At 43.7% G+C, this 27,772-nt stretch overlaps 2 protein-coding genes across 2 annotated transcripts in view; both read right to left on the bottom strand.

Moving 5' to 3' along the window:
- The window catches only part of LOC139421042 (LIM homeobox transcription factor 1-beta-like), a 28,172-nt gene extending 23,846 nt beyond the window's left edge, over positions 1-4,326 (bottom strand). The window contains exons 1-2 of the mRNA XM_071171536.1: positions 4,172-4,326; positions 319-404 (exon numbers count right to left, since the gene is read on the bottom strand). Of these exons, the coding sequence (XP_071027637.1) occupies positions 319-404; positions 4,172-4,215 (130 nt within the window). The 5' untranslated portion in view covers positions 4,216-4,326. The remainder of the gene's footprint in view (positions 1-318; positions 405-4,171) is intronic.
- Positions 4,327-5,532: 1,206 nt separating this feature from the next.
- Positions 5,533-27,772, bottom strand: part of LOC139421022 (GEM-interacting protein-like) — a 37,604-nt gene continuing 15,364 nt past the window's right edge. The window contains exons 5-20 of the mRNA XM_071171496.1: positions 24,784-24,909; positions 22,758-22,822; positions 21,434-21,541; positions 21,169-21,249; positions 20,855-21,019; positions 20,503-20,640; positions 19,992-20,182; positions 19,682-19,815; positions 19,390-19,485; positions 18,660-18,820; positions 18,214-18,390; positions 17,907-18,044; positions 15,737-15,939; positions 12,987-13,320; positions 11,284-11,386; positions 5,533-10,870 (exon numbers count right to left, since the gene is read on the bottom strand). Coding sequence (XP_071027597.1) covers positions 10,149-10,870; positions 11,284-11,386; positions 12,987-13,320; positions 15,737-15,939; positions 17,907-18,044; positions 18,214-18,390; positions 18,660-18,820; positions 19,390-19,485; positions 19,682-19,815; positions 19,992-20,182; positions 20,503-20,640; positions 20,855-21,019; positions 21,169-21,249; positions 21,434-21,541; positions 22,758-22,822; positions 24,784-24,909 — 2,942 coding nt within the window. The 3' untranslated portion in view covers positions 5,533-10,148. The remainder of the gene's footprint in view (positions 10,871-11,283; positions 11,387-12,986; positions 13,321-15,736; positions 15,940-17,906; positions 18,045-18,213; positions 18,391-18,659; positions 18,821-19,389; positions 19,486-19,681; positions 19,816-19,991; positions 20,183-20,502; positions 20,641-20,854; positions 21,020-21,168; positions 21,250-21,433; positions 21,542-22,757; positions 22,823-24,783; positions 24,910-27,772) is intronic.

Raw genomic sequence — 27,772 nt, forward strand, 5'->3', positions numbered from 1 at the left:
CAGATCTGTAAATGTCAAGCAGTGCTTGAAAAAAAAATAAAGCCATTCAACATTACTTCCCAGCAAGGTCCAGGATTTTTTTATAACAAAAATAGTAATACACATGATAAATACAAATGAAAATGTATCACATATCAAATGTATTACATATTTGTCATATATGTATCCCATTTATAACATATAAAGTTGAGAATGTAAAAGTTTCTGTCACTATAACCTTTGCAATTTCCATGGATATTTATTTAATTATTGGACAATAATGTTAAAATCATTATGTGCCAGTCAGGCTCAAGATGTCAGTCCTATTTCACTCCTCACCGAATGGCGTGGAGGCTGGAGGCTGCTGAAGACATGATTGGGTCTCCTCTGTTTTCATCCCGGCCCTCCTTCCTTCGTCGTGTTCGCTGGACGAGAAGGAGGAAAGAGAAAAGGGACAGTTACCCTCTAAATACAAGCCTACAGACAACAAGTGCGTAGAAGAAAAAAATAGAGGGCAGGTTGTCGTCGAGGAAAAGTGAGAAAGAGAATATACCGTAAGGGGGAAATAAAACGCATCAGAAGTCAATGAAAGAAAGACACGTAGGCTATAGGCCTAAACATGACCGTGGATATTATATTTCTGTGTCCTCTTGAAAACATATTTAATATCCAATGTATAAATGAATTACATGAACAGTCGACCTGCAATGCGCACATATTGCAACAGGAATAAAACGTAATATAAATATTGCCGTGGATTGGATAAATGATTAGGAAATTAAATAAATGTGCTAAACTTAATAGGCTACTCAATTCGGTGCACTCAACAGAGTTTTAAACACCTGACCCACTGCGACTGAACGTTGGAGCCGATGGTGGTGTGTGGCCCCATTCCTGTTTATTGACTTGCATCATATGATACCCGAAGTCAGATGGGTGGTCGAACCGGAGATCTGGCTTTGGCCTAATCTTGACCAAAAACTGGTCGGGATTAAACCCCGTGACCTGCTGACGCCACACGGCCACACAAACGGGGGGGATGCCATACGTGATATTTTCAATAAAGAAAGATGATGTTGTCGAATAAAATTCGTAGAAATATATGAAATCTATCTAAATTCCAACTAAAGCATGGGGATTCATTAATATACTTTGAATAATAATACCAATATTAATAATAATACTGTTAATAATAGAATAATACAAATAATAATAATACTAATGGTTGTGGTAGACTATAGAATTGTTCCATCACGACACTTAGTCTTGGACTAATCCTATTCCATGAACACAAAATTCATCTACATAAATCGTGACATTTCAAGAATGCACGGTAATCAATAGGCCTATTGCAACATAGCGAGAACATGTTTATTTATTAATTGACAATATTCCAAATCAAAGCGACCATAATTTTTTTTTTTTATGAATATTTATGATTAAGAACGCCTAAATCTAATTCCAGCCGATACCCTACATTTCGAAAGGAACTAACCGTTCTGAATGACCGATTATATTTAAATATATTATTTAGGCTTGAAATGATAATTTCTCAATTATTGGGTTATCAGATAACAATTCTTAATCGAATATGGCGCTTACCGTGGGCTACTTGTTAATGAATTGACCTGATAGACTTTCAAGATGCCTTTGCTCTCATTGGCGCAATGAGGGTGTCACTGCTTCGAATAAAAATAAAAGGAATTTTAAAAAATGAAACCTGATTCATATATCAAGAAATATGAATCATAATTGATGTAGGCTATAATGTAATTTACACCGTCATTACAAATCGAAATAATTATTCGGTCTATGTGATTAATTAAGGATTACAATCTCGAATAAAATAGCCTACTAAATCAAATAATTTAGGCCTATGCATGTTCATAGACTACAGAACTGTATCCAATAACTTCACAAATATGTATTTCAATGGATTATTATCCAAATGATCACAACAGTGATTACAAGATAGGCTATAATATTAGAAAACCACATAAACCAATCAAATCTCTTGAAAAACAAATATGGAATATTATTTTGTTTTCGACCAACTGCTATAATGGACACTATCTGTCATAGAATGTGAGTTGCCTTGCTTGTGCCAAAGCGAGAGCGTCTCTATTCGCCTATTTCCGAGAGCACATAACGGATTGCAATTTCCTGTCTATTATTCATAACTGTGTAAGGTTCATGCAGACTAATACTGTGGACCAGAACGGTATATCCTTAAACTACTATCAAACACATGCGCCAACAGGTGCAGTAGACCTCACAGTGAAATGCTTACTTACGAGCCTCTAACCAACAATGCAGTTTAAAAAAAATACGAATAAGAATAAGAAATAAAAGTAACAAGTAATTAAAGAGCAGCAGTAAAGTAACAATAGCGAGACTGTATACAGAGGGGTACCCGTACAGAGTCAATGTGCGGGGGCACCAGTTAGTCGAGGTAATTAAGGTAATATGTACATGTAGGTAGAGTTATTAAAGTGGCTATGCATAGATGATAACAACAGAGAGTAGCAGCGGTGTAAAAAAAAAAGGGGGGGGGGGGGCAATGCAAATAGTCTGGGTAGCCATTTTAATAGATGTTGTTGAGTAGATGCCAAGGAGTCTTATGGCTTGGGGGTAGAAGCTGTTAGATGCCTCTTTGACCTAGACTTGGCGCTCCGGTACCGTTTGCCGTGCGGTAGCAGGGAGAACAGTCTATGACTAGGATGGCTGGAGTCTTTGACTGGAGTCTATCCTATAAGCTTTACGTTATACCGATAATATACTGGACAAAACTGAAGGGACACCTGGTTAAGTCTCATTTTGCGCCCCCTCTAAATAAAAAGCATAGGCCAATCAAAAGCTATAGGCCCTGTGTAGTGATAGGGCTATCAAAACTTTAAAATATGTTATGTTAATTAATACCAAAGTCTGGGGAATGTGCTCGGTAGGCCAACAATTAAAGTGTTGAGTGAAGTTGTAGGTTAAGGTCAGGGTCAGGTAAGGGTTATGGTTAAGGTTAGGGTAAGGTTTAAGATTAGGGTTTAGGGAAGGGATGTCACAAGGATCGCGGATAGCACTAACAATTAAAGATTGCCAGCAAATGCAGTGGATATAGGCTATGTCGTCGATTTTCTTGGAGCTATGTTATTACTGCATCATCATCACACGTTCACAATAAAGCTAATCATCATTTGATATCATATTTCCCCATTATATTCACATAACTAGGCTACCCCTGCCTTTTTCAATTTGCGTCCTCCTGTAGCCTATATTCTCCACAACATGTTGATATAAACATGTGTAGGCTTGAGTTAGACAAATATTTGTTTGTTTGGGATAAATAGTCTATTTCTTTATAGGCTAATACCACCCCACATTTCTGCAACTCATTGAAGAGACATGCCTACATTGACATTTCGGACCATTGGCTACAACCGAGGTTGTGGCTATTATCAATTGAAATTAAATATCAAACTCAATGAGGAGCGAGACTCAATCATCATCATCACCATACAGGTAGACATGGGAAATGCCAGCGGTTTTCAAATGCCTCAACCGGGACCCCCAGATGTTCCACAATTGTGTTGTAGCCCTGAACTAGCTCACCGAATCAACGACTTGATAATTAGTTGACAAGCTGAATCAGTTGTGCTAGCTCTTCAATAGTTGCAATTTTGGAACCGACTGGCGTCCCCGATGAGAGCTTTGAAAACCCCCGAGATAGGCTATAATAATTTCAAAATATCGATAAGGACTAAAGGTTTGCTATGGACCGCAAGACAGAAAATGTATATCGGCAACCTTACCATTCACCAAAATATTAAAGTCAAATGTTACTAAACTATTTGGGTATTTAAAAGTAGGCCATGTTAAAGTTGATAGGCCTACAAATATGAAATGATGTGGGCTAGTCAAATAGCAGATTAGGCTACAGGCAATATGCAACACATAACCCACACTTGGATAAAAGTCAAACCTTTGGTGGAATTCCCATGAGCCTCAAATAATACCATCAAGAAACCGATGTAGGATCACTCCTATTTCCAAGGAAGAATAAGACACGCAAAGGGGATGGCCTGGTTAAATGTGATGAAAAATGTAACACTTTATATTGGCAACATATCTGCAAATTGAGGTTGGCAACGCACCGACAACCTGTCGACGCGTTCTGGATGTTGGCGGCGGACGCACATACCTTGAGGTGAAACACACTCCTTCCGAAACCTCTATCGGTAGCATTAAAATAACATAAGACTAGTCGATCCGTGGATGTGCACGCGTCGTATAGTCCTATTTCAAACTCCAGACAGCGAATAGCAGCAAAATAGCTTCATGTTAAGGCAAACTATTATTTTGTGCTCTCTTTTCTCCCCGTCGCTCTGAAGCGGACTGTGCGCCCGGAGTTCGGTGTGCATAAAACGATGGAGGGAGTGGAAGGAGGGGAGGGGGGCAGGAGAAACGGCGACGGTTCTTAAGGTGAGACGTAGTGAAAAGGTATGACGTAGTGAAAATGTGCTGTGCTGGAATAAGGTGTTTGCATTTGGTGGAGATGGAGACTGGATAATAAGGAATCACCATCGGGTGATGAATGTTGTTCTTTTTAGATAATTGGATTGTTTTAACAAAACCATCAGCCATTAGCATTGACAATAAAATTACTTTCAATAAAATTTACAGCAGAGAAAAATAAGCCATTGAGCATCAATGCCTCGCTTACACATCATCGTATGAAAGTGTGCTGCTGCATTATAGGAACTTTTATGAGATTTGTATTTATTTATTTCAAACCTTATCCTACTTGGCTATACCCGTATTCTCAACTGTTGAGATGACATCGAACTATTTTGATAGTTAGGCATATTGAACAATGACTAGGTCACGGTTTCACAAACTTGTTTTAGTTTTTACCCTAACACTGCACAGCTAATTCAAATAATCAACTAATCGTCAAGCGTTGATCATTTGAATCAGCTGTGTAGTGTTAAGGCAAAAAAACAAAACGTGCACCCCTTGGGGTCCCGAGGACCGAGTTTGGGAAACGCTGGACTAGGCCCTACTGTATGCATGACCAACCTACATGTGTAAAGAGAAAAGGTTTGATGGATTATGTGTGGATGAGACCAAACATGCACCTAACTAAACAATTAGAAACAAATGTTTTCCTACTTGATAGAAATAATAAGCGGTTGGTTTAACGTTTGGCCCCGTTTGTAAAAAAAAAAAAAAAAAAAAAAAAAAAAAAAAAAAAACAACTTTTCATGCGGTGAATTCTACTGCCACCGTGTGGCAAGAGAGGTGGAGGCGAGATGCCTACAGCCAGCCTACTGTTCTTACATGATGGTGAAGTCAGTCACACCAGCAATTCTATGAAATGCTTTCGTACAAAGTCCATACAGCAATTCATCTGACTGGAATTCATATCAAATGGATCCAAATGTGGAAATAGTTGTAGTTAAAAGTTAATATGGAATAAAAGAGGAAGCTCAATGTAAGTACATTTTTATATGTGTTTATTAATAGAAATCTTCCAGCATTCCGATGAGCTTCCTATAAAACCCTAATAGAAAAATCACACATGTATCGACCGTTTGTTTACAGTGGAAGCCTTGGCATTCACGTTTTTAAGGGAATGGCGAACAGTGCAGGAAACACTCGTGTCAGGACTGGAGGGGGGGAAACTTTTTACAGAATTCATCAAGAGGATGAGGTTATAGTAAAGACAGTGATTTATTGTCCAGCCCTGTGACCGTAAGTGGGCAGTCTATCTAGCCTTCGTCTTTGTGTGCGCTGCTGCATAGAGCATACTTTCCCCCCAAAAACTCTCAAACTCTATCCAAATATTCTGAGCAGTTCATAGTTACAGTTACAAATATTTCAGAACAGCCCCCCCCCATAGAAACCTTGAGAAACTAGTTCGCCTGAACTCAGGAGAGAGAGTGTGCTTCCTCGTTAAAGGGGTTACAGTGAATGTGTGTTCTAAACGGAACCCTATTCCAAATCTTTACATAGGTCACTGGTCAACAGTAATGTACTACTGGGAATAGAGTGCCATTTGGGATGGAAACACGTGGACTTCTCCTTAAAGAGGTTATTACAGTGCTTCTCCTGCTATATTTAGGTTATGGAGTCCCTTCTATACCAGAGCTGGCTATTGGTTTCCGGCCCAATCCTGGCTTGTTAGAGATATAGTGTGTATTCATTAGTGCACACCGTACAGTAGCAAAACGTTTCAAATGGAAACATGTGTCGGTATTACTTTATAATAAATCCATGTAATAGAGCATTTATAATGGATTAGTAAACTAGCTCATGCATCGTTTATTAATCATTACTCATTCATACAATTTTAATATAGGTCCGTATAAACCATTTTCTAATCAGTAGTTAAGTATTTTTGCGTGGCGTGATCTAAAGTGTGGGCCATTTATACTTTATAAACGCTTTGAGTGACCAGTGTAATTTCTCATTAAAAGATGGACATGCCATTCATTCGTAGACATTCTAGCAGTACCTGCTGCAGGTCTCAAAATGGCCCCTAGAACATATCAATGGTTAAACAATAAGCACACAATACAGAGGATGTTTAAATATATTGAACATTTTATTCCGAAACAGTCACACTGTTGTAATAATGGTGCGATATGTAACTTCAGACACATTCTATGCTGAGTAGAACAACGTTTTGCCGTCTGAAAATGCTTTCATTAGCGTTTTTTGGCAGTGACATTTCTACCAAAACCAACGCGTGGAGCAGTCAGTCAATATACAGCTTGCGAGGTAAGGAAACAAATATCTGCATTCATAATTTAGCTGAACTATCCCATTATGTTTAAAGAGTGACTACATTTTAAAGGCCCAGTAAAAGTGTCGCCATAAACAAAGCCGTGTGAAAATAGTGTGTGGTTAAAAGACTGGAAGCATTTAAAAGGTCTACATGTCACATTTCTATCTGCAAATCATACATGGAACATATCTACCTCAATCACATAGGCTTATCAGTAGTAATGAATGAATAGAGAGAACAACCGATCTGGCCAGCTGTTGTGTGTAGGCTACATCTCCCAGTTGTATGACTAGTTTGCGTTTGTGGGGTTGACAAGATTAGCAAAACATTCACGTTACAATAGAGGGCTGCATTCCTGTGCGAGACAGGGTGGAGTGAGCTGGGCCACATAAGCCTAAAAGAACATTGCGGGACTGCAGTTGGGTTCGGGACCAGTTCTTGCAGTAGCGGGTGGGAGTCGGACAGAAAGCCAGCAGTGGTATGAAAAACTGCTAGTGTGGGCGAGAGTGGGTGCAGACAGGAGCGGGATGAATAAATCAGTCTGGTGCAGACCTCAACATTACACCTCTTCCTACAACAGTTTTCGTGAATAAAATGTTTGATATATTTCCTTAATTTAAAGGCCCACTGCAGTCAAACACTAGATTTTCCTGTGTTTTATATATATTTCCACAATATGAGATTGGAATAATTCAGTGAAATTGTGAAAATTATGATAATGCCCTTTTAGTATAAGAGCTTCCAAAATTCTCTGCCAATATCAGCTAGTTTTTAAGTTTTCCCCTCCCCACTCAGACCACTAGCAAAATTCTTGCTTGAGAAATTGCTGTTTTGCTAAGAATCAACTTTTTGTTTCTTTTTGACCATTTGAATTGAAAACAATCACAGTGAGGTACTTAATTGTTACCCAGAAATGATTTGATATTGAGATAAAAACGTCTGTATTGGACCTTTAAACATCCTGTGTCGTGTACTTGTTCTTTTACCATTGATACTGTATGTTTCAGACCTTAAGGAGCATCGGGTACAGCTGGACCGTCTGTCTACCAATGGCATGTCCATCTTTTTGTGAGAAATTACACTGGTCACTCAGAACATTTATAAAGTATTTATAAAGTGTAAATTGCACACCATTTATATGAGGCCACGCAAAACGATGTAGCTAATGATTCTTAAAATGGCTTAAATGACCTATATTAAACATCTTATGAATGGAGAATTGATTAAGAAAAAAATGAATAAACTATTTACTAATCCATTACAAATTCTTTATTACGTGGAGTTACTATAAAGTGCTACCAGAGTTTCTTTTGGACATATTCAGGTAGGTCCCTCCCCATTTGGTTCAGTCTGGTTTCTATTGAAGACACACACAGTGTAGTGTGCATGACTGGAATTGTCACGGAAGTCCTGATGATAGCATTACAACGGATGTTGATGCAAATTATACATACAGTATAGGGCTTAATTATTTAAAGTCTAGATTTGGCTCTGTGTGTCTGTGTATATAGACAGTGCGTATGGACAGTGTGTGAGTAGGCCCTTTGGTGAGCGTTTCATTTATATATCTATGTGCATAACTGTGATGAGTTACAGTACCAGTCAAAAGTTTGGACACACCTACTCATTCCAGGGTTTTTCTTTCTTTTTTTAAAAACTATTTTCTACATTGTAGAATAATAGTGAAGACATCAAAACTATGAAATAACACATATGGAATCATGTAGTAACCCAAAAGGTGTTAAACAAATTTAAATATATTTTATATTCTTCAAAGTAGCTACCCTTTGCCTTGATGACAGCTTTGCACACTCTTGGCTTTCTCTCAAACAGCTTCATGAGGGATGCTTTTCTTACAGTCTTAAAGGAGTTCCCACATATGCTGAGCTCTTGTTGGCTGCTTTTCCTTCACGCTGCGTTCCAACTCATCCCAAATCATCTCAATTGGGTTGAGGTCGGGTGATTGTGGAGGCCAGGTCATCTGATGCAGCACTCCATCACTCTCCTTGGTCAAATAGCCCTTACACAAACTAGAGGTTTGTTTTGGGTCATTGTCCTGTTGAAAAACAAATGATAGTCACACTAAGCACAAACCAGATGGGTTGGCGTATCGCTGCAAAATGCGGTGGTAGCCATGCTGGATAAATGTTCCTTGAATTCTAAATAAATCACTGAAAGTGTCACCAGCAAAGCACCCCCACACCATCACCTCCTCCTCCATGCTTCACTGTGGGAACCACACATGCGGAGATCATCCGTTCACCTATTCTGCATCTCACAAAGACACAGCGGTTGGAAACAAATATCTCAAATTTGGACTAATCAGACCAAAGGACAGATTCACACCGGTCTAATGTCCATTGCTCGTGTTTCTTGGCACAAGCAAGTCTCTTTTTCTTATTGGTGTCCTTTAGTAGTGGTTTCTATACAGCAATTCAACCATGAAGGCCTGATTCATGCAGTCTCCTCTGAACAGTTGATGTTGAGATGTGTCTGTTACTTTAACTCCGTGAAGTATTTTTTGGGGCTGCAATCGAAGGTGCAGTGAACTCTAATGAATTTATCCTTTGCAGCAGAGGTAACTCCGAGTCTTCCTTTCCTGTGGTGGTCTACACGACTTTTGCGACTGCACTTGAAAAAACTTTCAAAGTTCTTGAAATATTTTGAATTGACTGACCTTCATGTCTTAAAGTATGTGTAATGGACTGTCGTTTCTCTTTGCTTATTTGAGCTGTTCTTGCCATAATATGGTCTTTTACCAAATAGGGCTATCTTCTGTATACCACCCCTTCCTTGCCAACTGATTGGCTCAAACGCATTAAGAAGGAAAGAAATTCCACAAATTAACTTTTAACAAGGCACACCTGTTAATTTAAATGCATTACAGGTGTCTTCCTCATGAAGCTGGTTGAGTGAACTCCAAGAGTGTGCAAAGCTGTCATCAAGGCAAAGGGTGGCTACTTTGCGGAATTTCAAATATAAAATCTATTTATATTTGTTTAACACTTTTTTGGTTACTACGTGATTCTATATGTGTTATTTCATAGTTTTGATGTCTTCACTATTATTCTACAATGTAGAAAATAGTACAAATAAAGAAAAACCCTTGAATGAGTAGGTGTGTCCAAACTTTTGACTGGTACTTTATGTTAGTATGTTCTGTATTGTATGAGTATGTTCTGTTCTGTATGAGTATTCTCGAGTGTATGTCATGTTTCACTGTATTTGTAAAAAACACTTGACGTTACACAATACAATTCATCCCTTCTATGGGTTTAACCATAGAAATAGAATCCTGTCAGTCTACGGAACGTTGACTTGAATGGGGAATGTCCATTCTCGAATGTGATTCTAATTCTATGGTTCAAAGTTCCAACCTTCCTCCTCCTCAGACAAAGTGTTGCTGCAGTCCTGAGTGGCTACGTCTGAGCTTCAGCCCTGACAGGATCTTCCGGGCCGGGCCACTCAGACCCTCTTCTCCGCTCAGTCTCCGCCTCTCACCCACCCACCCCTGCCTGTTATTGGACTGGTTCACGTTCAGCTGAGACAATGTGGCAGACCAACTCCTAAGCCCCGCCTCCTGAGCACCGGTGCTCGGCGTCGGATTGGCTCCTGACGCTACTGCTGTTGTTTCAGCTACTGATGTTTCTACTACCACTGTCCCTGCCCGCAGCCTGCCCTGTGGAACCTCATATGGGCGTGTCTTCTCTCTTTCCGTCTGGCTCTCTGGGGCGTGGCCTCCAGCCTGGCTGAGCAGGTGGTAGGCGGTTGTCTCGGGGGGAAGCTCCAATTGAAGGATTCTCCTTCTCTGGCTAACAGGTTCAGGTTCTGGGGAAGGGCTACGGCTGCTGTCTGCGCTCCTTAGTTGGTTTCTCTTCCTCTCCTCCTCATCCTCCTCCTCCTCATCCTCCTCCTCCCCGAGCTGCCCGGCATTGGTAGTGCCCGCGGAGCGGCGGAGACCCGGGGTGGGCTGGCGCTGGTACTTGACAGGCTGCCTGCTGAAGTGGCTCCGTGGCTGGGTCCCCATGGTGGGAGAGTCAGCTGGCTCTGGACCCCCTACCAGATCACCCAGAGCAGCAGCCTCTGTTGATGCCCCCCTCACAGCCACGACTGGGGAAGCAAGGGGGAGGAAAGGGAGGAGAGAGGGGAGGATATGCGACAACAAGACAAACCAGAGAAACACAGATTAACCACTGTACTTCACCTTTAGCTTAGCAAAGTAAATACTCTGTCTCTTTCTATCATAACATGTTGTGTGAGTTTAGGGCTAGCTTTTGAGAGGCTGTTGAATATTGGCAAAAGAAAGAAGAAAATGCCTACAGTGAAGTCAGCAGAGGGCGCTATAACATGACAAAAACAGTGAGCAGCGAGCAGACAAAAGATCTGATGTGCAGCAGAGAAAGGTTATGTAAGGAAATGACAGATCAGATCAGAACAGCAAAGTCCTCTAGCCCACCTGTTTACCAACAATACCCATTAATCCAACCAACCATTCCTCTGATACTACAGTACATCCCGCCTACCTGCTCTCTCACTGGCTTCAGGGCTGAGCTGGTCCACTGCCTCATTGGACGACGACTTGTCAGATATATAACCCTCGCTCGAGTCTCTCTTGATTGTACGAGTCTGTTGAAATGACACAAACTCTGAGTTTTGGAGAATAGATACCATATTTTTGGGGTAGGAAGTGTTGGCAATGGAACACTGCAGCGAGATAAATACTATTTTTCTAGGTCTAGAAAGTGAAGCCCAGTGGGTTACAGAGAGATTGCCAGGTAAATTGTGGATGTTGATTAGCCTATACATGTAACAGGGATTTAAAAAAAAACTTATTGGAGAAAATCAAGTTGCCTGGTCACTTGTTCTCCTAGTTCTGTTTTTCAGGCAAAAAAATAAGCAAAGGGCAGGGCACTAACCTTCTCTTCCACCCCCCACACCCTCCCAGTATTTCCCAGTGGTCAGTGTTGTGTATTTTGTGGCCAAGAATGCCCATGCTAGGGCTGTGTCTCAATAACTTTAACTTGCTTCCTCTCCTCATGTCCTTTCCTACCCATGAATCCTGCAGTTTACACATTATCCAGTCCTTTGGCCTATCAGTGGTAACGAAGGAGAGAAGAAAGGAAAGGAAGTAATTTTACAATATAGGAAAGAGAATAGGAATAATTTGACACTCATTTACTATATTTCACAGAAGAAGCCATTGGACAGTATTGAGATCCAGCCGGGGTAGATCTGGTCAGGAAAGGAAGGGTCAGATCAGAGTCCAGTCAGAGGTAGCATAGACACACAGAGACACACACACACACCCACATGTTGCATTGTGTTAAGCCTCACAAAAAAAGCACATAATCCCTTCCGAGTTGGCCACAGCATGGTTAGCCAGGAGCATTAAAGGGGCAATCTGGGATTGATACATCTGTTTTGGGATTTTTTTATTTGAATTAATGATATAGCCATTGACTCTTGAATAATATTCCTTATAAGTGCCTCGTTAGTTACATTTCTTCAACCCCATCCCTCGGCTGTTTACCAAAAAAAGTGACTGGAGTGACCTCTTGTTGTTTGAATCCCAGATTACCCCTTTGAGACAACAACAGGTAACAGAAGCAAAAGGAAAGAAAGCAGCTCAAGGCAGCAGGCTGAGGCTGAACTCCGTGAACCCTGGCTTTGAGGCAGACTTGGGTTCACATACTATTTGAAATCTGTCAAATACTTTGAGTAGTTGCTCTAGCCTTCCTGGGGTGCCAGATGGGCTGGGTTTACAGTTTTGTGACTATTCTATTGGAACTATTGCGCCGTGTAGTAGCCTGGCGAAAGTATTTGAAATCATTTCTAATCGTATTTTAACCCAGGTCTGACTGTAGGGCATCATGAGCCGTCTCAGTGTTACTTAGACTTAGAGGACCAATCACTGGCTGACAAACCTACAGCTGCCAGATGTGTGAACAAGAGGCCTCAGATTCAAAATTAAGTGTTTGATTGAGGTTAACATTGCCCTCCTATTCAAACCATTTAAAAACATTGGAGAAAATCTGTATTTAAATGTACTTCAGTATAGTGGGTCTATGAAAAGTATTTGAAAAGTATATATTTATCTATCAGCTGAGGGTTAACCCATCTGTTGACCAGACCTGGGTTCAAATGGTATGTTTGGATTCAAATACTTAAGCTGCACTTGATTGAGCTTGTCTGACACGATGGAATCCCCCCTCAGTGTGTCCCTTACCTCTAGGGAACGGGGGCGTTCTTTGGACGAGGCTCCTCTAGTGGGGGGGTCCTGGGACCCAGGGTCAACCCCAGCAACAGTCTTCTGGCCCCCCCCTGAACACATCGCCTGGGGAGGGGTGTCAGGGAGGGGGGTGGTGGGGGCGGGAGGTGGAGCATCAAAGATGTGTTGGTGGTGTGTGATGAGAAACTCCACCAGTAGGGCTTGGTAGGTGGTCTCCAGTAGGGCCACCATGGACACGTCTACAGACACCAGCGGGCGCAGCAGGGTCGGACCAAACACGATGCCCAGGTTACTGGGAGACATCTTGTTCTCCTCGTAGTTCTCTGATACTCTGTGGAGAGAGAGAAAATGTGAAATCAGTGAAGAAGAGAGAAGATAGAGTATGGCCAAAAAAATACAATCTGGAGGGCCCAGCACCCCTCATATGACCATGTGACCAACCGTTCTGCTGCACGCAACAATAATCTGTTTACCCTGTGAGCTGAAGCCGAGGCATAACTTTGAGGAGCTAACACAAGTATGAGCATGGTTCACTGAGACATCTCCACAACAACCAGGTTTGCTAATTGTGCCGCAGTGTGCAGTAGTATCTGTGTAGGTGACGCATCATGTGCCGCAGTGTGCAGTAGTATCTGTGTAGGTGACGCATCATGTGCCGCAGTGTGCAGTAGTATCTGTGTAGGTGACGCATCATGTGCTGCAGTGTGCAGTAGTATCTGTGTAGGTGACGCATCATGTGCCGCAGTGTGCAGTAGTATCTGTGTAGGTGACGCATCATGTGCCGCAGTGTGCAGTAGTATCTGTGTAGGTGACGCATCATGTGCTGCAGTGTGCAGTAGTATCTGTGTAGGTGACGCATCATGTGCCGCAGTGTGCAGTAGTATCTGTGTAGGTGACGCATCATGTGCCGCAGTGTGCAGTAGTATATGTGTAGGTGACGCATCATGTGCCGCAGTGTGCAGTAGTATCTGTGTAGGTGACGCATCATGTGCCACAGTGTGCAGTAGTATCTGTGTAGGTGACGCATCATGTGCCGCAGTGTGTAGTAGTATCTGTGTAGGTGACATGTGCAGTAGTATCTGTGTAGGTGACGCATCATGTGCCGCAGTGTGCAGTAGTATCTGTGTAGGTGACGCATCATGTGCCGCAGTGTGCAGTAGTATCTGTGTAGGTGACGCATCATGTGCTGCAGTGTGCAGTAGTATCTGTGTAGGTGACGCATCATGTGCCGCAGTGTGCAGTAGTATCTGTGTAGGTGACGCATCATGTGCCGCAGTGTGCAGTAGTATCTGTGTAGGTGACATGTGCAGTAGTATCTGTGTAGGTGACGCATCATGTGCTGCAGTGTGCAGTAGTATATGTGTAGGTGACGCATCATGTGCTGCAGTGTGCAGTAGTATATGTGTAGGTGACGCATCATGTTGCACGTTCCGGTACGGGATACACATGGTATACACCATCCAACGAAATGCTTCCTTCAGGTTCCTTCTCGACAATGCAACAACAATAAGAAATATAGGAACATTAAGTAAATGGCTCAGTAGAATAAAATAAAACAGGGCCTCCCGAGTGGCGCAGCGGTCCAAGGCACTGCATCGCAGTGCTAGAGGTGTCACTACAGACCCGGGTTCGATCCCGTATCACAACCAGCCATGGTTGGGAGTCCGAAAAGGCAGCGCATAATTGGCCCAGCGTTGTTCGGGTTAGGGGAGGGTTTGGCCGAGGGGGCTTTACTTGGCTCATCGCACTCTAGCGACTCCTTGTGGGGGGCGGACGCCTGCAGGTTGACCTCGGTCGTCAGGTGAACAGTGTTTCCTCCGACACATTGGTGCAGCTGGCTTCCAGGTTAAGCGGTCAGGTGTCAAGAAGCGAGGTTTGGCGGGTCATGTTTTGGAGGACGTATGATTCGACCTTCGCCTCCCGAGCCCGTTGGGGGAGTTGCAGCGATGAAAAAGGGGAGTAATTAAAAAAAATATATATATATAAATAATACAGGAAGGCACAATTTACAGTCCATATTTACACGTGTTTCGGGGAAGGGGGGATTGTGCAATATTGAGAAATCATAATAAGAGTCTGGTAGCAGCAGTTGTGATGCGTGTGTAGCATGAATGTACTGTGTGTGTGTGTGTGTGTGTGTGTGTGTGTGTGTGTGTGTGTGTGTGTGTGGGTGGATGTGTGTATGTCTCTGTGAGCGTGCATGTGTGCTAAGGTGTGGAGAATCAGATCAGGTGGTCAGGCAGTTCAAGTGTTCAGCAGTCTGATGGCTTGAGGATAGAAACTGTCTCGGAGCCTGTTGGTATCAGACCTCATGGTGCTGCACTGTATAATAGAGTAGTACTTGTGAAGGTGACGCATCATATTGTGCACTGTGTAGTAGTGTAGTACCTGTGAAGGTGACGCACCATATGTTGCACTGTGTAGTAGCGTAGTACCTGTGAAGGTGTGCATCATATGCTGCACTGTGTAGTAGCGTAGTACCTGTGAAGGTGACGCATCATATGCTGCAGTGTGTATTACCTGTGAAGGTGACGCATCATATGGTGCACTCTGTAGTAGTGTAGTACCTGTGAAGGTGACGCATCATATGGTGCACTGTGTAGTAGCGTAGTACCTGTGAAGGTGACGCATCATATGGTGCACTGTGTAGTAGCGTAGTACCTGTGAAGGTGACGCATCATATGCTGCAGTGTGTATTACCTGTGAAGGTGACGCATCATATGGTGCACTCTGTAGTAGTGTAGTACCTGTGAAGGTGACGCATCATATGCTGCAGTGTGTAGTAGCGGTATGGGGGCAGTCTCTCCAGCAGGTCTCTCAGGTTATATGTGAGGTCATTCACTATCCCAGGAGTCTCTGCTGCCGCCTCCCTCTCACTGAGACGCTGGATCTCCTTGCCCACCCCGATGAAGTCATTGTACAGGTCAAAGGTCAACAGCGGCTCTGGAAGCTGTGTGAGGAGGAAGATGGTTATTATTAACAATTAATTAACACATAATAATAATAATAAATAAATACTTATTAGCTTCGATGCATTGACTGACAACTGTACCACATGATGTTCACTAAAAGGGGAATCCTGAGTTAAGATATGTCCATATTAGTCATAGTTTGGCATAATCATGAAAGGGAGCTTTGTGTGAGAGCTTAAATAACAGTGTATAACAATGTATGACTGTATCTCAAGTCAGAATCCATTCGCCTCCATATGGTCTCTATTAACTGTCGTTGGCTCTACAGTATATTGTCTGTATTAACTGTATCGTTGGCTCTACAGTATATTGTCTGTATTAACTGTATCGTTGGCTCTACAGTATATTGTCTGTATTAACTGTGTCGTTGGCTCTCCAGTATATTGTCTGTATTAACTGTGTCGTTGGCTCTACAGTATATTGTCTGTATTAACTGTATCGTTGGCTCTACAGTGTCGTTGGCTCTACAGTATATTGTCTGTATTAACTGTATCGTTGGCTCTACAGTATATTGTCTGTATTAACTGTATCATTGGCTCTACAGTATATTGTCTGTATTAACTGTGTCGTTGGCTCTACAGTATATTGTCTGTATTAACTGTGTCGTTGGCTCTACAGTATATTGTCTGTATTAACTGTATCGTTGGCTCTACAGTATATTGTCTGTATTAACTGTGTCGTTGGCTCTACATTGTATTGTCTGTATTAACTGTGTCGTTGGCTCTACATTGTATTGTCTGTATTAACTGTGTCGTTGGCTCTACACTATATTGTCTGTATTAACTGTATCGTTGGCTCTACAGAATATTGTCTGTATTAACTGTATTGTTGGCTCTACAGTATATTGGCTGTATTAACTGTATCATTGGCTCTACAGTATATTGTCTCTATTAACTGTCATTGGCTCTACATTATATTGTCTGTATTAACTGTATCGTTGGCTCTACAGTATATTGTCTCTATTAACTGTTGTTGGCTCTACATTATATTGTCTGTATTAACTGTTGTTGGCTCTACAGTATATTGTCAGTATTAACTGTGTCATTGGCTCTACAGTATATTGTCTGTATTAACTGTGTCATTGGCTCTACAGTATATTGTCTCTTAACGGTCATTGGCTTTACATTATATTGTCTGTATTAACTGTATCGTTGGCTCTACAGTATATTGTCTGTATTAACTGTGTCGTTGGCTCAACAGTATATTGTCTGTATTAACTGTATCATTGGCTCTACAGTATATTGTCTGTATTAACTGTCATTCGCTTTACATTATATTGTCTGTATTAACTGTATCGTTGGCTCTACAGTATATTGTCTGTATTAACTGTGTCGTTGGCTCTACAGTATATTGTCTGTATTAACTGTATCATTGGCTCTACAGTATATTGTCTCTATTAACTGTCATTCGCTTTACATTATATTGTCTGTATTAACTGTATCATTGGCTCTACATTATATTGTCTGTATCAACTGTCGTTGGCTCTACATTATATTGTCTGTATCAACTGTCGTTGGCTCTACAGTATATTGTTTGTATCAACTGTTGTTGGCTCTACAGTATATTGTCAGTATCAACTGTGTCATTGGCTCTACAGTATATTGTCTGTATTAACTGTATCGTTGGCTCTACAGTATATTGTCTCTTATTAACTGTCGTCGGCTCTACATTATATTGTCTGTATTAACTGTTGTTGGCTCTACAGTATATTGTCTGTATTAACTGTATAGTTGGCTCTACAGTATATTGTCTGTATTAACTGTATAGTTGGCTCTACAGCATATTGTCTGTATTAACTGTATCGTTGGCTCTACATTATATTGTCTGTATTAACTGTATAGTTGGCTCTACAGCATATTGTCTGTATTAACTGTATCGTTGGCTCTACATTATATTGTCTGTAATATCTATTTTCTTTGTTGTCTGGGAAACAGTGGAATTGTACCTCCTTGAAGAAGTGTTTGAGGACCGAGGTGACGTCATGAGGTGAAAGGTCAGAGAGGTCGACTTGGTCCCCCTGGGTCTCGAAGACCTGACACAGCTTCTGGATACGAGGCTTCGACCCACTGATACGATACACCCCCTGGGTGGGAGGGAGGGATGGATGGATGTAGGGGGAAAGGGGAGAAGGAGGGCAAGAGAAAGCAAGAGGGATTGAGAGAAGGGCACTGTACTGTCGCTTCTGCAAAACAGTTTTCCTGTTTGCTTCAGTACTTATTCTAAGGCATATGACATCCAGGTTAATACTGTACCTGTAGAGTGAGGGCCCTGCTCTCTATCTCGGCCGTGCAGCGCTGGACCACATAGGGCACCTCGTCAGGCCGGTCCCGGGGCAACAGGGAGAAACCCACGCCAAACAGAATGCCCTTCCTGTTCTCACACTCATGCTGTAACACCTCCAGACACTTCCTGTGGACCGCCACGCCACACTACAGATTGACGGCAGGCGGGACAGAGGACATGGATTAGCAAAGCACAGGGTGACCTCAAATCACACCCTATATACCTGGCTCACACTATAGACTCAACCTGAGCCATACTGTGCTGGCGCCACTGTGGAGGACAGAGAACCAAACCAGCCCAGTACAGCTCGGTTCCACCCTTTAGTGTGACTGTGAATCAGGCGACAACGTTCTACTTTTGTCAGTTAAGAGGCTGCCACATGAAAGTCTCTCCTTCGTTTCCTCCTCTTTCCCACCTCCTCACACTCGATGCCGTTGACCACGATGTAGGTGTCACACTGTTTGCACTTCACCATCTTGCTCTTCATCTTCCGGAATCGGTGCGTCAGCGCGGCTCGGGACGTAGTCCGTACCTTCCCCACCGCACCGTTCCCCTCTGGAGTGGAGTCCACACAATCTAGGAGAAACCACACAGGAACCGGACTCAGTCCTACTCAGCAGTGTACACGTCACGGTGGGAAACACTACCCCACCGAATGTACCCCCTAGTTCCAAACAGAACCCTACTCCCTAGCAACTCACATAGACCTGAGAGGATTGGACAAGTGGAAGAAAACGATAACATTTCCACCTAGCCAATCAGTAGACAAGAAGCAATTGCCACAATGATTATGTCGATCTATTCCTCTCAGATCTACCGGAGTGGCTAGGTTGTAGGGGTTAGGGCAGCGTTTCCCAAACTTGGTCCTGGGGACCTCAAGGGCTGCACGTTTGTTGTTGTTGTTTGTCCTAACACTACACAGATGATTCAAATAATCAAAGCTTGATGAGGAGTTGGTTGGTTGTCTGAATCAGCTGTGTAGTGCTAGGGCCAAAACCAAAACATGTACCCCTTGAGGCCCCGAGGACCGAGTTTGGGAAACGCTGGGTTAGGGTTAGATTCGGGAATTCAGCAGGAACATTTACATATATAGAGCCATTAGTTGGTGTCTGTTGTGTGAGTTAGGTGACGACGGTGACATTCACCTCCTTCCAGGACGGTGCCCATGTCCCTCTCATCCAGGTCGTCTGATGACATGGTCCCTGTGGAGGGGGCTTTAAGAAGCATCCTGTTGCCATGGGCTACGGGGTTCAGGGTTCAACGTGGGTAAGACACACAGAGAAGGAGAGAGGACCAGACAAACAGGGCGAGCTGGGTAAGCTTCGTAGCGAACACATTATTTCTCACCACGAGCAATCATGACCTAGATGTTTGACGATTGGTCAATCTTCTGAGCATGATTAAATGAATTCTGTGGAATGAAGCACACAGGCTTACCTGGGCTGGACAGAGATTCCAGACTGCCTCCTATGCTCTCACTGTCACTGTAGCCCTTTCGTTTAACTGGACTTTCTTCAGGCAAGGAGAAGGAGTCCTGCAGAGAGCTGGGGTTGCTGGTCTTACGACGACCACTTGGAGGTGCCACACACAGATTTGGAAACACACGCACACACACACACACGCAGGCACACAATTAACATTGACAACAACTCTAAACACAAGACAATAGGCACTAACGGGACAAACAGTACCATCCATTAGAGCCGTAGCCTATCTAAAACAGGACAAATCTTCCATCCGAACGTACCTCTTGTTCTGAGGGACAAACTCCTGGAAGGTGAAGGTTTGTAGGGGCTGTTCTTGGCTTCTCTTCCTGAAAATGTAGAGCAGGTAGGGCTCCCCGGGTTCACACGGCCTGCAGGTCAACTCCAGGTTGTGGTAGCCCAGGGGAACCGGCTCCGTCTGCTGACGCTGGAAGTAGAACATGTTCACTGTGGCCTAGGGGTGGTAAAGGTACATGATAAGAGGGGTTATTTAAAAATGATTCATCCCATTGAGCTCAAGATACCTCTGTAGCTCGGTTGGTAGAGCACGCCAACGCCAGCATATTCGGTTCAATCCCAGGACTTCCTGTATGTAAATTGTTTAAATCAAAAGCATTGACAGTCTTAAAAGACTAATTGAAACGGCTGCTGACTGCTTGCCTTGAGTCTATTCACTCTTATGCCCCCTCTTATGCTGTCACTATCCCTATTATGCACTCCACTTGATCCATCCAGCACACGGAACGCCCATCTCCCATAGGCCTGGACACCCACCTCCTTGAGCACAGTGTCCCCCTGGCAGATGAGTTTGCGGGTGTGAACTATGATTTTCTCCTTCAATCTCTCCAGCTTGCCCTGGTGGTCATGGGCCTCACACACACACTGTCTGTACTGCATCTCTGCCTCTATCACCTGGACGAGAGAGGGAGAGAGAAGGACAGAGAGAGAGGGTGAGAGAGAGAAAGAAGGAGAGAGAGAGCGGGAGATGGGCACAATGAGTCACCGAAAAATATAACTCAAATTTTCCTTTCAAAAAAACAATGATAACCTAAAAAGTGGAACCAAAAAAAAGAGAGGGATATGTTTCAGTGAACCCCTTATGGCGGTCGGACCCGCTGCACCACACCTTTGAATGTGCGTCGTCACGTGACTTCCTCCTCTTGTCCAGGGTCTTGTTTCCCGCTGTGAGCTCGTCCCCGGCCTTGGCCGTCACCGCCTTGGTCTTCTCCAGGTCCTCGCTGCGCTGCAGGTACTGCTGACGAGCCTTCTTCAGAGCCGCCACCGCCTCATTCTGACCAATGAGAGAAGCATTGTTACCGCATTGTTCTGATCAATGAGAGAAGCCGTTCAGTTAACGCAATGCTCCGATCAATGGGAGAAGCTGTTAAACACTTGCACACACAGTAGCGTCTTAAAAAAACAAAAAAAACAGCTGTTTACCATCCTCCTCTGTTCTCTGGACCACTGATCCTTGAACTCCCTGCGCCACTTATCAATCTCATTCTTCTTGGATGCCAGGGCCTTCAGGATAAAGACGTCGGATTAAACACATCGTACTCAATCCGTTTACACATTATTCCACATTTTCTTGCATACAGGAATGTTTTTGTTGTTGTTGTTGGACACATTGAGTAGGCTTGCTAATTGTTTCTGTCTGTGGTGGTTCTCCTGCCTGTCTGTCTGTCGGTCCGTCTGTCTATAGTACCTGGTAGCAGCGTTGCTGCAGCAGTTCTGATGTCTGTTTAGTAGACTGGCTGGTCTTCACGTCGTGCTCCAGGGCCATGGTGTAGATGTACTGCAGAGGCATCATGTCCTGTAACAACGGCACAGTAAGAACCAGGCCATAGATCTCGTTTCAATACGTTATGGAAGATATATTTAAGTTATATTTAGAGATATTAGATCTACAGTATTTCAGAGAATATGTAGAGAGAGTGGTGAAATTAATGAAATAATATTGTTTCTATGCAATACTGCACATGTGCCTTCAGAAAGTATTCATGCCCCTTGACCTATTCCACATTTTGTTGTGTTGCCTGAAAACATGTTTGTAGATTTTCTTTGCAAAATTATTGAAAATGAAATACAGAAATATCTAATTTACATAAGTATTCACACCCCTGAGTCAATATTTTGTAGAAGCACCTTTGGCAGCAATTACAGCTGTGAGTATTTCTGGGATCTTTCCACACCTGGATCGTGCAACATTTGCCCATTATTATTTTCAAACTGCAACGTTGTTGATTCATCCTCAGTTTACTCCTATCACAGCCATTATACTCTGTAACTGTTTGAAATTGGCCTCTTGGTGAAATCCCTGAGCGGTTTCCTTCCTCTCCTGCAACTGAGTTAGGAAGGTCGCCTGTATCTTTGCAGTGACTGGGTGTATTGACACACCATCCAAAGTGTAATTAATGACTTCACCATGCTCAAAGGGATATTCAGTGTCTGTTTTTTTTACCCATCTACCCATTTACCCATTGGAAAACCTCCCGGGTCTTTCTGGTTGAATCTGTGTTTGTAATTCACTGCTCGACTGAGGGCCCTTACAGATGTCTAGGGTACAGAGATGAAGTAGTCATTCAAAAAAAAATCACGATTTAATGAGTCCATGCGACTTATTACGTGACTTGTTCACCAGATTCTTTTACTCCTGAACGTATTTAGGCTCGACTCAAAACATTTCAGCTTTTCATTTTGAATGAATTATTTCCAAAAACCATAATTCCACTCTGACATTATGGGATATCGTGTGTAGGCCGGAGACATTTCATCCGTTTGAAAATCAGGCTGCAGCACAACAAATGGTGCAAAAAGTCAAGGCACTGTAAAACATTTCATTGTGGTAATTTAGCAGATGCTTTAAGGCGCAACGACTTTTTCAGTGCATCCCACTAAGGTGGCGAGTAACAGGCCTGGAAGAGTCATCTGATATGAATTGAATACCTTTCTATGCAATACTGTACACACCATCACATGTACACCCTACACAGCCCCATGCACACGGTAGACAAGAAAAGCATCCATACCTGCTGAGCCACACAGGACTTAGCTGTTTCTGCTGCCTTCACGATGTTCTTGGCAAACTCTTGCTCTGCAAACAGACCAGAATAAGTCAGAATGATGGAACGTGATTTGATTTGAGTTAAAACAATCGATTAGCATAACAATAGTGTCAGGCTGTCTTATCAAACGCTTTCATCCAGCCAAATATCCATTGGACTTTTGGAGCTGTTGCGTGTTCCATTTATGTCTTTCAATGGTGATATAACAACCAATATGTAACATATCAGATCTCATATCAGGCCATCAGGCCTCATAGAGAGGAGAGGTCAGTTCAGATTGTTAGCTTACGTCACCAAATATCAAAATCAATGCTCTGCTTTGGCTGCCTAAGTGCTGCCCTACTTCAAGTAGACTAATCTGCTGATCCATACTGATGCTGTGGTGTCAGCGTTGCAACCATTCAACCAGTGGAGGCTGGTGGAAGGATCTACGGGAGGATGGGCCCGTTGTAATGGCTGGAATGGAATAAATGGAGCGGAGTCAAACATGTGGTGTCTATAGGTTTGCCGTGTGATACCGGTCCATTTATTCCGTTCCAGCCCAATGAGCCCTCCTATAGCTCCTTCCACCAGCCTCCACTGCATTCAACTGACCACTGTCCACAGTGGCTCAGACCTTTCCCTCAACGTTGACCACTTCCCCTACATTATCATCCACAGTGGCTCAGACCTTTCCCTCTACATTAACCACTTCCCCTACATTGTCACTCTGACCTCTCTCCATTTCCTATACACAGCTATCCAAACACAAGTCTGCTTAGCAGCACCTTGGTGAGCTGATCTCTTTGCCCTCCTACAGCACAGAACAGTGCAGTACATTACAGTGTGGTATAGCAGAGTACATTACAGTACAGAAGGCTACAGTACAGAGCATAACTGTAGGCTGTCCATCCTGTCCATTCTCCTGCTGTGGCCTGGTTAATCTGCCCTGTAGTCTCTGTGGGGTTCCCCTGGGGGGAGTGGCTGGCCCGCTCCATGTTATCCTCATTGGCTACCAACCATACAGATCTAATACCCTAACAGTGTTCCTCAGGGTAGGTTATACCGCTCCGTAATACCCTAACAGTGTTCCTCAGGGTAGGTTATATCGCTCCGTAATACCCTAACAGTGTTTCTCAGGGTAGGTTATACCGCTCCGTAATACCCTAACAATGTTCCTCAACCTAAGAGGTCCGTGATATCTTGCTGTCCCTGAAATGGTTAATTATTTTCCCTGATATATTTTCAACCAGTTTTGCTCACTAGGAATGTAAATGGTCCCTATAACAGTCCTTGTAATACCGGAGTTTTACCACCAGAGGGTACTGTGGAGAATACTGTTTATCCTTCCACACAGGGTTCAACCACAAGGTCTATTATCCTATTACAGTTGAAGAATAAACACACATTCTCTAACGGCAGGGTAGGCCTACTTTAGACGCTGTTGTCTTTTCCAGGAACAGAGTGACTGACTGCTCGTCTTTCCTAGAAGAGAAGAGCTTTGGTTGCTGTAGTTACTGCAGTTCCATACCAGTAAAATCACTTTTTTTTTACAGAGGGATAATAGAGCCTTTCATGTTGTCCTAAAATTATTCTTGTGTATCTTATGTCTCGAGAAGGCTTAACTGTCTATGAATGCCAGAAACATGGTATATACACTTCACATTTGGTGTGTGAACCCTTTCATTTGTTTATATGCAAGCACATATTTACAAATATATGTGTTTGTGAATATGTTATACTTGGGTAGTTGTGTCCATTTGTTACTTTGAATGAGTCTGTACCACATTGCAGTGATACACTATATGGGCCATGCCCTAATTTTGAGATAGGCGCACTTAACTTGAATTAAATCATGTGTTTATGTCAATGTGAGATATGCAGGTATGAATATGAGACAGACAGACTGACAAGCAGGCAGACAGACACAGAAATATCCCCACCCACGTACACACAGGCAGAGAGACACAGAAACAAACACACCCACGTACACACCCACGTCTCCACTCACCCAGGCTGATTCTCTTTTCCATCCAGGCCAGCAGGTCCTTGGCGTAGCGGCACCACATCTTGGCATACTGCAGGGCCAGCTCCACGCCTCCCTCACAGCGACACAGAGCCAGGTCTGCTTCCTGGGCTGAGAGTGAGTACATCAGCATCACTGCATATCCTCTCTACCTCACCCTGATGGGACACAGTCAGGAGGGCTTTTTTTTTACCCCAAAACACACACAACGGGGCAGTCTGGACCCCCACGGGGCGTCCAAAACAGACCCCTCTCCCGCCTGATTCCCAGGGGAAAAGCTGGGCTCACGGGTATGCTTTGTCTCCCATACTATCAACAATGTGTAATCCGAATAATTTGTCATCCAAGAAACAAAAACAAAGGAATAAAAGAGAACAGAAAAAAAGGGTATCTCCAATTTCTCAGTTCCGTGAGTTCATCAGAAACATAGCTCTGTTTCCACGACAGGTTTGTGGTTTCGCCAAACAAAACTCTATGGAGAAGAGAGACCGAGAATGACTGGTCGTCAGGGCTTGTCCCCGGAGTCCACAAGGTCTGCAGTTGCCCCAAGTGGTCACTCCTAAACCACCACGGGTGGAGGTGTGGTCATAGGTTGGTCATCTCAAAGCATGCATAGCAAGAGGTCATCATGTGGGACAATCTAAATGTCCCAAGGACATTCTCCAGTCCAGCCTAAACCAGCTGCTTCCAGGGCTAAACAAACTGTGCTTTAACGGACATGAAGTGAAGAAAGGAAAAGAGATAGAGAAAGGGATTTGCCTGAGGGTCCCAAACAGGCTTTTTAGGTTCACCTCCTCTCCTCTTCCCTCACTCTACCTCTCTCCTCTCCCTGGCTCCTACCCCCTCCACTCCTCCCCCCAGCACCTGTTCCACCGCTCCCCTCCTCCGTCAGAGAGAGAGAGAGAAAATGTGACGTCTGAGAAGATCACCCTGGCAACTCCTCGGTGCCAGAGTGCTGTAATCGATGTGGCAACACCAGAGCGGGTGTTTTGTGTCGTGGTTGTTATGGAAGTCAGGGCTTTGGTGTGACTGACAGCAGTCTGAAGTCAGTCAACTGCTCTCTCTCTCTCTCTCTCTCTCGTCTTCCTCTCTGACTCAGTGACAGCGGATGTCGACGTGCAACAATCCTGCAACGCATGTCATGTGCTTTCTTTCTTTCTTCCTTCCTCCCTCCCTCACTCTCCTTTCTGCTCTCTCTTTCCCTGTCATGTGCTTTCTCAAGTCCTCCCCCCCTCACTCGTGATCTTGGGACGTCACTATCAATACTGCTGTCCTTCCACTTCTTTGACCCGTCAGCAGTCGAGCTGCACGCACAGAAATAGATCGTTGGACCTGTCAATACCGCAGTCTTCTGAGAAGTCCATTTCCTGTTTCACATCTTCTTCTCCAACACAGAGATGTATTGTGTCCTACACTCTAATTCTGAGCTCGATTCCTCTCTGCGTGTTGTCACAGAAGCCTCTCTCAGTTCCTAGAGTGAGAACAGAGCATAGAACGGGCTTCTCTCTTGAAACAAGTAACTCCATGCCGGAGATGCAAAATCCACCAAAAACGATGAAGACTTTCTGACCGAGTGTTGTGCTGCGTTGGACCTCTCGCTCTCGCTCCCTGTCTCCCTCTGTTGTGGGCACCCCTTCACACTTCGGCAACGAGTGTCCCTGTACCACCTGTGTGTGTGTGTGTCCCCTCTCGCTCCGCTCTGCCTGTGCTGGCTTCTGGGACTAGAGATTATCCAGAGAGGGCAGGTCCAGATTGTGGAGTGACAGGCTTTAGATCACAACCAGGTTTTACCTCCTGGTGTGTGTGTGCGACTTGCAGACCCTGTCAGGAGGACTATGAGGGTGGATGGGGTGAGGAAAGGGTTAGAGCTCAGTACAAACGGATTATTGATGCTCCTCCTTCCAGCATTTTTTCAGTACTTGATCCCCCCCCCCCCCCCCCCCCATCTCTCTCTTTCTCACCCTCTCCCAATCATTCTTTCTCTCTCTCTTTCTCCATTTCTGTCTCAGTAGAGAGAACTTCACAGCTGTAGGTTAATGGAATTACAGTAAATCAGGAATATTGATATACGACTGTCAGAATGTCAACTTGTCTTACACAAGTGCCAACAGTAGTTAGATACACAAGCTCCGAACTGGGTCCATACTGCTATTTACCCTTGACACCAACTAACACAGATAAACAACACAGTTGACACATGCACATATGCAGTCCACGGATCAATCAGTCAACCCGGCGGGACAGGCGACAGGCATTGCAGAAAGCAGGTCACGGCACGGACCACTCAACTCATCAGCCCTGGCATCCTACCCCCACTGCTCGGCCCTATCCGCAGCCCCACGCCTCGCCCCTCCATTTGACTCATTACAGATCAGCTCCAAACTGGTGAAGGGGTAGCTGGGAGAATTTGGGATTGGGAAGAGGGGGTTGCGTTAGGGCAGGATTCTGTATTAGATGTAACGAAATAAAGAGAGAGGAGGAGAGAACTCAGAGGGAAGGTATAGATAGATATGCTTGGTAACACGGTAAAGACGAGGTGCTCCGGGGGTGAAGTTTCCCATAGGTGCAGATCTAGGATCAGCTTCCTCTCCCCCAATCCTAACCCTGATCATTAGTGGGGAAAATGCCAAATTGACCAAAATATATTATTTGATAGTTTCAAATACATGCAACTTTAAAGTGACCTATTACGACTCGATTTGACATCTTTTGGGAATCAGAGCAACATTTAGGGACTCTAATTTGAGTCAGAAAAGGATGTTCAAATGATAGGTAAGATATATAAAACCTCGCAGAGAGCCTAACCAACTGACAATCTCTTAGGAAAAAAAATAGAAACCATTGGAACCAAGACTTAAACATGAACGGATGTTGGCACAGGATGGAGGCAAAAGTTGGAGCATAACTAACGAAATGACGGTAACACTTCACTTGACAGCCAGCGTCATAATATGTCGAAACAGCTGACGTACAC

The sequence above is a fragment of the Oncorhynchus clarkii genome, chromosome 12 (assembly GCF_045791955.1).
Source record: "Oncorhynchus clarkii lewisi isolate Uvic-CL-2024 chromosome 12, UVic_Ocla_1.0, whole genome shotgun sequence".
NCBI lineage: Eukaryota > Metazoa > Chordata > Actinopteri > Salmoniformes > Salmonidae > Oncorhynchus > Oncorhynchus clarkii.